At 33.0% G+C, this 11,807-nt stretch overlaps 2 protein-coding genes across 3 annotated transcripts; both read right to left on the minus strand.

The window, feature by feature from the left end:
* Positions 1-605: 605 nt before the first annotated feature.
* On the minus strand, positions 606-4,834 carry LOC111717396 (uncharacterized; the record flags this gene model as incomplete). 2 transcript variants are annotated; one of them, XM_023492895.1, is given in 3 exon segments in its annotated part: positions 606-1,751; positions 2,162-2,269; positions 4,755-4,834. In XM_023492895.1, coding segments are annotated over 3 exon segments (364 nt in total), but the record flags the coding sequence as incomplete, so codon positions are not given.
* A 5,599-nt stretch (positions 4,835-10,433) lies between these two features.
* Positions 10,434-11,435, minus strand: LOC111717395 (uncharacterized; the record flags this gene model as incomplete). Its single annotated transcript, XM_023492893.1, is given in 2 exon segments — positions 10,434-10,507; positions 10,988-11,435. A coding segment is annotated over 1 exon segment (413 nt), but the record flags the coding sequence as incomplete, so codon positions are not given.
* Positions 11,436-11,807: the final 372 nt, after the last annotated feature.

Raw genomic sequence — 11,807 nt, forward strand, 5'->3', positions numbered from 1 at the left:
GGGGGGGGTCAAATTGACCCCCCCCCCCAGCGGGAATAGGGTTAAATGAAAAATTTCAAACTAAAAATCAAGATTATTAAAAGATAGAAAGAAACTCAAAACTGAAGATGATGAAATCAAACAAAAAATGTTCTTACAAGTGATGAATGTTTTGGCATCAAGAATGTAATGTCGTATCATATTCAAACTTTGATTCATGAAGATGTCATACGGCCATATCTTTGAATTAGAATTCTAAACATTTTAACCTGAACTAATCAGAGCAGACACCTTTATAAACATATTAATAAAAGAAATTGATATTTGGCAACATACCATTCACAATTGAAAACGACATTCAACATTCAATACTGTCGAGAACTGGGGCTAGTGAAGAAATTCATGGAAATGAAGGTTTTTTAAAAAGCATTAAAAAATATCAATAATGCTTAGAACACATAAATCTTAAAAGACGGAGTAATGAAATAGTAAATATAAATAAAAATTAGGATAATTAAGTGCCACACTTCCGTTCATTATTCTTTTGGCATCTAATCATACCAATCATTTGTGTGCATCCAATTATTATTCTTTTAATAAAAATGTCATGAAATGTGTTTTAAAACTAAAGGTAAAACTATTTATTAATAATCGGTACAAACATTCACATTTATTACAATTCACATTTTATCCGCCATTTTGCCACAGCTGACTTGCAACAATATAGGCACAGCTGACGAACCGCCATTTTGGCACAGCTGATATTCTGCATTTTGAAACAGCTGATACAAAATGGAGGATCTAGAGATTCGAGGCTAAATTTTCCACCGAGCAACTATTATTGTATATTTACATTGTAAATATTTGAGAATTTTAGAAGATTTGATTTGGTTGAATAAATTCAGATTTTTTTCTCCATCAACTAATTAAGAACATCTTTAGGATCGAAAGGTAAATCTTGTTTTCTATGAATAAATATAGATATATAGGCTACTACATTTAGACTTTACGGACAATTTTTTTAAAAATGAATGAGAATGATTTACGCTCATCTACTGACACCTTTTTCATTTTTCACAACCTGAAGCTTATGGCTGCTTAATTTAAGCATAAAACACAAGGTAAGCCATGTTTTTTCTTTAAAATAAGATTCAGGTTAGACAGTAGATTAGTTTCATAAGAGAGCTCAGATCTTGCTTTTAAATTCAACATCAACCAACTATAATTCCAAAATAGAGTTTGAAAGTTTTTAGAGAAATATAATATTTATATATTGCTTTCTTATTCTAAGGATAAGATACATTCCAAGATTTTTATGAATGCTTCAACAAGCGCAGTAATTCTGAGATAATAAATATGTCCGAGTTCTTGTAAATAATGATATTTCAACTTTAATTCTTCACATCTTTTGAACTTGACATTAAACAGTCTTTTTATTTGAACTATGAAGAGTATCTACTATAGTGTAGAATAGGCCTCAAGTTAACAGAAGCATTCTGAATGCTAATTTAAACACTGGGAATTCTCACTTTGTTCTTTTTTCATCCTTCACGTTATCACATGCAGTGCCATCTATGCACTGTTAACTGAACTAGTTTACCAGAAGAAAGCAGATAGGATTAACGTAAGCAATGACATCGCCGGAAGAATTGTTGAAGAGCCACTGAGAGGCCCAACTTTAGGTGGTGGTCTAGTTGGTGGGGGGTTGGGGTTAGTGTTGCAGCAAACAGAACTTGTAGTGTTGCTTCCTTTCACGGGACAACAGAAGTCTCCTTAAAAAAAAAAGAATAGTGAATTAATTTTTCTAAAAAATTAACTTTTATAAACTTTGTCCTTTCCAGTCCTCTGGGTTTTACAGGATGCATTTCCGAAATAAATGGTGTTGATGAGTCTGATCCTCAGAAACATCTTTGAGGGGCAAAAATTGAATTATGTTTCTCATTCCAAAAATTTGGGTTTTTGCTTACTTTCTAATACATGAAGAATCCCTTATTATCAATGCCCCCTATGTAAACAAATACCCGGAGAGGAGATTTCCAGGAATTAATGTCAATTTTAAAAGTATGGGTCATTAAATTCGTGTACAGGAAGAGCCATGGCTGGAATGTGAAAAAAGAAAAGCCCCCCCCCCTGGACACATTTATGCATACGCCCCTGTTTTGTGGAACCCCCTGCATCTTACCGTATCCTAGATCCTTGCACATATCATGGTTAACGCAGGGTAAACTCTTGAGATGGTTGAAGTACTTCTCCTCGCAGCAGAACTGCCCGTTGCAGCAACGATCCGGGCCTAGATACAGTCAATTTTATAACATCGTCAACAATCAACATAATATCTATCTATTTATCTAGCATCTACACATTACAAATTACAACACTCTACATAATGCACATACTTTTTGTAACTTAATAAACACGTCTAAATATCTATACATTTGTAATCGTAATTCTATGTTTAAAAACTATTTGCAAAGAAATACTTTGCAAAAAAAATTCGAGGGATAAAAAAGACGATCAAACATGTAGATAAGCTAAAGAAGTTTAAACATTTTTAACATAGGAGAAATTCAAAGATTGGTTTCCAGATTCCAGCCATTAAAATTAGGTTATTATATCTTAGAAAGTTACACAACCTAGAGTTCTGTGGACACTACGCAATCTATTTCAAAATGAAAAGTTGTTTAGCTGATAAAGCTAATTAAAATATATGAGAAAAAAATATGTAATTTTCACTCCTTGTCAATGTTTTTGCTCTATAAGTTTCCGCACTTTAGATGAGCTAAACCTCTATTACCCGGCCCCGTAGATACCTCTTAAGCTGTCTGCTGATATCTGTCTACACGAGAACCTTACATATACATAAAGAGGAGAGGAAAAAGGATAAGGAGAAGGAGGAGAAGAAAAAAGAAGGAGGAGAAGGAGGAGAAGGAGGAAGAGAAGAAGGAGTAGAAAAAGGATAAAAAGGAGGAGAAGATGGAGATGGAGAAGAAAAAGGATAAGGAGAAGAAGGAGAAGGAGGAGAAGAAAAAGGATAAGGAGAAGGAAGAGAAGAAAAAGGATAAGGAGAAAAAGGAGATGGAGGAGAAGGAGGAGAAGAAAAAGGATAAGGAGAAGGAGGAGAGGAAAAGGATAAGGATAAGGAGAAGGAGGAGAAGAAAAAAGAAATAGGAGAAGGAGGAGAAGAAAAAGGATCAGGAGAAGGAAGAGAAGAAAAAGGATAAGGAGAAGGAGTAGATGAAGGAGAAGGAGGAGAAGAAAAAGGATAAAGAGAAGGAGGAGAAGGAGGAGAAGAAAAAGGATAAGGAGAAGGAGGAGAGGAAAAGGATAAGGAGAAGGAGGAGAAGAAAAAAGAAATAGAAGAAGAAGGAGAAGGAGGAGAGGAAAATGCACACTGAGAAGATGGAGATTGAGGAGAAGGAGGAGGAGCAAAAAAGGACAAGAAGGACAAGGATGAAAAGAAAATTGCACAGAAGAAAGAGAAGAAGGAAGGATAAAATCCAAAGAAAGAGAAGATTTGTTAGTAAATACATTATTGTTAGAAAGTATAATATAAAGAAACATATAAAATTAGCTACCACAATAAGCGTACAAAAAAAAACATATAACTTCAACTACAGATAATCTCTCTACAAAGTAAACTATTTTCTACTAAAAATTTAAAGAAAAAAACTAAAAAAAGTAAAGGATCACAGTCATGCCGTATGCAAACATACACAAAAATAACATTTCAAAATGAGATTTTTTAAACAGAAATAATTTTTGGTTTAAAATAATCTCTTTTTTAAAATGCTGTTGTAATTGTGTAGATATGGGTTGAGCAAAACACTGGATTTGTTGTATAAATGTAAATAACCTTATGTTTCTTGGAATACAGGTTTAACCACAAAATATGAGACTTCAGATACACCTGTTCATGATTCATTATACATTTATGGGTCCCTAGCTGTCAAATGTCAAATTATTTTAAATGACAAGAACTACGAATTAAGGCAGAATTAGCCAGTTTTATACTTTATATTTTTATATTCTATTTTCATATCGTCTCGATCCTTAGTCTCAATCTTTGTGGATAACCCTGTATATAAGTTGTGCAATGTCCCCAGGTGTCAGTGTTCAAATGTTTCCAATTTATTGCAATTCATGATAATTTCTAAAGATTTGTTTGTGAGAAAATAAATTTTTTGTCAAATAAAATGTTTCAGAAAACATAATACAGAAGATAGAATTGTAAATATAGTGTTTTATTAATTTACCCGTTACGAGTAGGAAGGAGAAAATAATTAAGCACATTTTCAGGTAAAAAAGGTACTTTACGTTAACACTTATTTTTCTTCAATAGCAAATTTTGTATTTCAGTCAAGATTGAAAATATGAATCTGCTTTATTATAATGAACTTAGAATTTATATCAGAACCATGATATTTAGTTTTAAATGCGTTGTATAGTAAAATATAAAATTTAGTGGCTAAAACAAGTAAAGTATATATAAAGATAAAAAAGTAAAATTTGAAAGTTAAGTTTAAACTATTAAATATATATAATGCACATGGTACATCGTAACATCGCACCAATAACACAGAGTTTACAACATAAATTAACAAATCCATGTATCTTAGTCTTCCCTGTATGTACAAAAAAACGTACAAATTCAATCAGCTAATTTGTACCCAATAACCCTTAAATTTCTGCTAAATCATTGCGTACACTTCAGCTTATTGTTTTTGTACACTCTGTACACTGTACCAGGACAGTTGATCCCTTACCCTGACCCTTACAATCTCTGTCCCCGTTCTCTCTGCAGTCTCCTAGCTCCTCCATGCACAGGCCGACATTGATGTTTCTTCGATCATGATGCCTAAACAATTTTTATCAAATGTTTGTACAAAGATAACCATAAAACTATGGAATAGAATGACGAAATGAAAGCAATACTGAAGTGTAATTTATGTTGTTACAAAGCAAATAGATTTACTAGTAACTTATTAAATGGGCCAGCTTACACTGCACATCTTCAATAAAGAATAAAGTCATAACTTGAGTCTTAAAATCGTCTTACTATTCCAGAGTTTTCTGGTTTTCAATGTACATAGATGTACATGGATGCTTAAGAGTCGGCTTGGTACTGGAAATAAAGCAAAGTTTACAGTGGGTAGTACAATTTTAATCTTTTTGTGTAAGTTTTTTTTCTTCAATTTATTTTCAAGAAACAAAAATTTATTTAAAGTTGCCTTTTAAATCTTATTTTTATTGTTATCATGTCTAAAAAGTCTTATTTCTGTATTGTTATAATGTCTTTAATTATTATTATTGTATTGATATTATTCCAAACCATAGAAAACAATTTTACTTTAATATTTGGTATAAATGTATTGATTTGTGGCACAAACCTTACACGCTCAAAGTTAGAGTTATAAATAATTAATGTGAACAATAATACTTAAATTCAACATCATTTTGTGATTTATAGATAATCTTATCGATGGAAAGAGAAGGGTGAGGGGGGGCAGGACCTGTATGGGGAGATCCCTTTACACAAATCTATCCCTTAATAGTCCCTTTACACATATCTATCCCTTAATAGTCCCTTTACACATATCTATTCCTTAATAGTCCCTTTACACATATCTATTCCTTAATAGTCCCTTTACACAAATATATCCCATAATAGTCCCTTTACACATATCTATCCCTTAATACTCCCTTTACACATATCTATTCATTAATATTCCCTTTACACAAATATATCCCATAATAGTCCCTTTACACATATCTATCCCTTAATAGTCCCTTTACACATATCTATTCCTTTATAGTCCCTTTACATAGATATATCCTTTAATAGTCCCTTAAAATATGATTAATCCCTGAACAGTCCCTTCAAATAGATTTATCCCTGTATAATCTCTTTAAATTGATTTATCCCTGAACACTCTCTTTAAATATATTTATCCCTGAACACTCTCTTTAAATAGATTTATCTCTGAACACTCTCTTTAAATAGATTTATCCCTAAACACTCTCTTTAAATAGATTTATCCCTGAACACTCTCTTTAAATAGATTTATCCCTGAACACTCTCTTTAAATAGATTTATCCCTGAACACTCTCTTTAGATAGATTTATCCCTAAACACTCTCTTTAAATAGATTTATCCCTGAACACTCTCTTTAAATAGATTTATCCCTGTACAGTCCCTTTAAATAGATTTATCCCTGTACAGTCCCTTTAAATAGATTTATCCCTAAACACTCTCTTTAAATAGATTTATCTCTGAACACTCCTTTAAATATATTTATCCCTGTACAGTCCCTTCAAATTAAAACTAAAAGTAAAAGCTGTAAAGCATCATGCTGCTTGTATTCTGTATATATTTATTAATCAGGGATTCAGGGTTAATCGTCAAACATGAGGCACGATTACAATAAACTGCTATGAGTTTGGATTTAATGAATACAGCGAGAACTAGTTAAAATTGATTTAACTAGTTGAACTCCTGTGTACTTTTGGCTGTAGTTCAAGCATGTATACCTAGTTTGACTACTTCTAACTATATTTATTAAATTCCGTATCTGAAAAAAATATTTGTTAATTCATATCCCGTGTTCTCTTAATACCCGTAGATACTATTTGATAATTCATCAGTTCATGCCAACTCATCCAACTCATACTTGTAGTTAGTGATGATTAATAGTGTTGGTTGGTTAGATACTATGGTAGTTACAATAGATCAAATTTTATATTTTCTCATTATGATTCATAATAGAAAGGGAGTGACTTGGTACCCCCCACGGTAAACTAGAGGTCCTGGTTAAAAGTCCAGTGAGTCTTAACATTAGAACCCATTTAATGTTATAGATTTTTCGTATCTACTATTTAATACCTTTTTGTTCTGGTATTTATTATAAAAAAATGAAGTGTTTCGTATCCTACGCTATTTTCGACATATTTTGAAAGAGAGCTCAATATTTCGATACAAACAGGATGCACTGACATGTGTGTTAGTTTCACGTGCCAGTGTGACAGGAAAATAACCTTCCTCTGCTTGAATTTTTTGGGATCATTGAGGACCTGAACATGTGTTTACAAGGATACGGAAGGGAGTGGAATTTTATCTATAAGCTTTGGAATCATTTATGAGTCAGAAATATAGAACCATTCATGAGTCATAAATATGGAATCATTCATGTGTCAGAATTATGAATCATTCATGAGTCAGAAATATATAACCATTCATGAGTCATAAATATGGAATCATTCATAAGTCAGAATTATTTAATCATTTTTTTAGTCAGAATTATGAAATCATTCTTTAGTCAGAAATATGGAATCAGTCATGAGTCAGAATTATGGAATCTTTCATGAGTCAGAATGATGGAATCATTCATGAGTTAGAATTATGGAATCATTCATGAGTCAGAATTTTATGGAATCATTCATGAGTCAGAATTATGGAATCATTCATGAGTCAAAACTATGGAATCATTCATACCTGAAAAATTTTCTAACGAGGAAAGTGAGTAAAACGTTATCAAGTTTCACCAGGTTACAGATTAGAGGGAATTATGAGAGTAAAATTCAAGTTTATAGATTTTACGCGGCAGGTGCCTCAACTCAGACATTTTACATTTTAATTCCATATTTGGTTTAAAAATAAGTTCTTGTGCTGACAGGAGACAGCCAAATCATAAATAGTCCCAGCTATTGTTTGCAATAATCAGTTAATGTACAAGAAATATTTATGAATTCTGATTAATTCTGAAAATTAACTAAACAAAAAACTAAAGATGCCAAACTAATCAGATTAGAATAATAAAGAAAGACAAGAAAGACAAACACTAAAAAGGAAACTTTGAAACTTTTAAGCAATTGTTGAGCTTAACTTTTAAAAGATTTATTTTGGCGTTATTCAAAATGACCCATTATTTAGAGTAGGTCATGTCCGATACACAGTGCTCTTTTAACCAATGCGTCTGAGCAAATATGATGTTGATATTCCTTTTTTTCTTTCTAAAAATTGATGATTTTCAATTCTTTAAAAAAGTGACTTGCGGGTTAATACTTTAGAGTCAAAGAGAGAAATTGTCCAAATTTAAGACATGGTTTAAACTATAGAGCGAATCGGGTATATCACAGTCCTTCCTTGAAGAAGAGTATCCAGGTATCCTGTCTAGTCCTGTCCTTGAAGAAGAATACCCAGGTATCCTGTCTAATCTTGTCCTTGAAGAAGAGTACCCAGGTATCCTGTCTAGTCCTGTCCTTGAAGAAGAGTACACAGGTATCCTGACTTGTCCTGTCCTTGAAAAAGAGTACCCAGGTATCCTGACTAGTCCTGTCCTTGAAGAAGAGTATCCAGGTATCCTGACTAGTCCTGTCCTTGAAGAAGAGTACCCAGGTATCCTGACTAGTCCTGTCCTTGAAGAAGAGTATCTAGGTATCCTGACTAGTCCCGTCCTTGAAGAAGAGTACCCAGGTATCCTGTCTAGTCCTGTCCTTGAAGAAGAGTACCCAGGTATCCTGTCTAGTCCTGTCCTTGAAGAAGAGTATCCAGGTATCCTGTCTAGTCCTGTCTTTGAAGAAGAGTACCCAGGTATCCTGTCTAGTCCTGTCCTTGAAGAAGAGTACCTAGGTATCCTGTCTAGTCCTGTCTTTGAAGAAGAGTACCCAGGTATCCTGTCTAGTCCTGTCCTTGAAGAAGAGTACCCAGGTATCCTGACTAGGCCTGTCCTTGAAGAAGAGTATCCAGGTAACCTGACTAGTCCTGTCCTTGAAGAAGAGTACCCAGGTATCCTGACTAGTCCTGTCCTTGAAGTAGAGTACCCAGGTATCCTGTCTAGTCCTGTCCTTGAAGTAGAGTACACAGGTATCCTGACTAGTCCTGTCCTTGAAGAAGAGTACCCAGATATCCTGACTAGCCCGAGTAGTGAATGCTCATTAACCGAAGCGCATGTTTCAAAAAAGTTGTAAATATATTTCAAGATTAATTATCCTTCAACAAGAAACTGGTTTTCTAAACTATTATTGTTTACAGTCAGCCTTTTGTTTTTACAAATTTAGAAAAAACAATAAATACTCAAAATTATGTTTTCTAAGTTTTAATTTCCCAGGGCGTAGGTGTTTAGATTTTCACGGGCAGGAATATGATTGATGGATGGAAAGCCGTGAAAAATTGCTGAAAAGTTAAAGAAGAGCCAAGAAAATGAACATCAGGAATCTACATTAAGAAACTGATTCCCTGATTCCCAACAGTAACCTAGAACCTTAGTCTAATAAATATTTAAAAGATGACGTCATTTCCTGGCTTGAAAAGTGTTTAATTGTGATCATACAAATAAAAAAAGAGTTTTCAAAAATAAAAACATATAACTATCTACTTATACTTGATCAGGCGAAGTTTTAAGGGTACCGTTGAGAATTGGACATGACACTCTATCAATGGAGGATGAATTGAAATTACTTTTACAGTTTCAAATCTTGATATCGTTGATTATCTGATAAACATGTTGTAACCTTTCATATTTCAAACTTTGCCTATTTAATTTTGGTTTGAAATATCAAAGTCTACCTGGGATCAGGTTTCAAAGAAATCGAATATTGAAATCTAGTTCCAATGTGAGAATAAAAGGAGTATGCATAGTCTATTTATACTTCTTTATATTGGATTTAATTTGATACATCTTTATAGTGGATTTATTTTGATATATCTTTATAGTGGATTTATTTTGATATATCTTTATATTGGATTTAATGTGATATATCTTTATAGTGGATTTAATTTGATATATCTTCATCGTGGATTTATTTTGATATATCTTTATAGTGGATTTAATTTGACATATCTTCATAGTGGATTTATTTTGATATACCTTTANTAACAAGGCTTTTATCTGTGACCATCTATTCTGCTTACAGAATAAAAGAAAAAGTTTGCGGATTTCATAATATTTTTTTCGCGCATTTTCTAAATTTAAAAAAATAAAAAACTTTTAAACAATAATTTTTTTAATTTTTAATCATTCATAAACTTTCCCTGTGGTCACGTAAGGTCCAACATAAAATTTGGGGCCGATCGGTTCAGCCGTTTTGACGTTTATTGGATACAAACAAACAAACAGACACCCAGACAAGCTAAATTTATAAATAGAAGACTAAAACTAGAAATTTTTCCATATTCAACCTATTTGTTTCTTATTTTTCTTACTTTTTACTCAACCTAAACTTACCACATCAAAATGGTGTTTGCCTTCCTTGTGCACTTTCAAAATTACCGGAACTAAAAAGATTTAAATTCATAAAATAAAATATAAAATTAAAAGAAGTATCTAAATCATAATGATATCTTTATATCTCCAGTAATTTTGAAAACACAAAAAAGGTTGACCAGGTTGAAATTAGGTCGATGAAGGAATGCCGCAATAACAATCTGCAATTCATCTCTCAACTGTCATGTTTCTTGGAAAACTAAATAAATAAATCACCATTAAAATATGAAGGATGTTATAGCTGGCGGCTCCCGCACAACAAGGAGCATCTAAATAAAAAGAGTATCATATTATGAAAATAAGTAGAAAAAGAAAAATGATCTATTTTAAAAGAAAAAGTGTTTGCTTTAATTTACTAGTGGGTGAGGAACCCGCAACGCTCTGGCATAGATCACTGGTTTAAAAAAGAAATCAAAGAGTTCAGTCTGTACCAAAGAGCGAGTGCCGGCGAGCAATCCTGAATTTTAACGTGGCGTTCTGATAAATCTAAGAAAAAAAAATCAAGTTAGTTTTTTACAATAGGCATATTCGACATTGGATTGTAAGTAAGATGGTTGCCTGAGCTAAAAAGTTAAAATATGTTAATAATATTGAATAAATAGAGAAAAAGGAATTTAAAGCAAATACATAGTAGAGTAAATTAAGACATATTCATAAGAGAGCTGAGATGAAAATTAGGTAATAAATATAATCAAAATTAGGATTAATCTCATGGTTTTTGTATATTCTTGAGTATAGAAGGCACGTACTTTAAGGGTATGATTGCTCTCTGTAGACCAGGAAATCAGCCAATGGTATCAGTGTAAAGCTTCTTATCGGGGTCGTCTTTCAAAGAGAACTTGATTTTCCCATTCTGTGTGAAGCATCTCTCAACTTTATCAACCTTGGACAGCTCCATCAGACGGTTGTAGTTCAACTTGGTGAGATCTTCAGTCATGAATATCCTGTTGGGTTGAGAACGGTTAATACCTTCCAGTATCTGTCGTTTGTTCTTAAGAACAAGAAGACGACATGTTCTTGAGAAGAACCTGAGGATAATTGGAGAGTGAGAGTTTGGAGGGGCGTTCTTGGAAGGTTTCAGAGGGTGTCCGTACTCAATTAGTTCTGAGGGTGCGGGGATTGAGTTAATTTCCTTGTTGTTAACACAGACCTGTAGAATAGGTTTGAGAACTTTGTTGTAGACATGTTGGATCAGATGTATTACATAAATATTACGGACAGATAGAGGACTACAGAGACTACCCGGGACTTTTATTTATTACATAATCATTACAGACAGATGGAGGACTACAGCAACTACCCGGAACTATTATGTATAACATAATCATAACTGTACCGGGCTCTCGCTTCATCCTTTTTAAAATCTAAGCCAATATTCCCTATAACGGGCCCTTGCTACATTCTTTTTTATAACCTAAGCATATATCCCCTGTACCAAGCCCTCGCTTCATCATTTTTTATAACCTAAGCATTTATCCCCTGAACCGGGCCCTCGCTACATCCTTTATTATAATTTTAAGCATGTATACCCTGAACCGGACATTCGCTACATCCTTGATTATAATCTAA

Source organism: Eurytemora carolleeae, unplaced genomic scaffold (genome assembly GCF_000591075.1).
Source record: "Eurytemora carolleeae unplaced genomic scaffold, Eaff_2.0 scaffold2569, whole genome shotgun sequence".
Taxonomy (NCBI): domain Eukaryota; kingdom Metazoa; phylum Arthropoda; class Copepoda; order Calanoida; family Temoridae; genus Eurytemora; species Eurytemora carolleeae.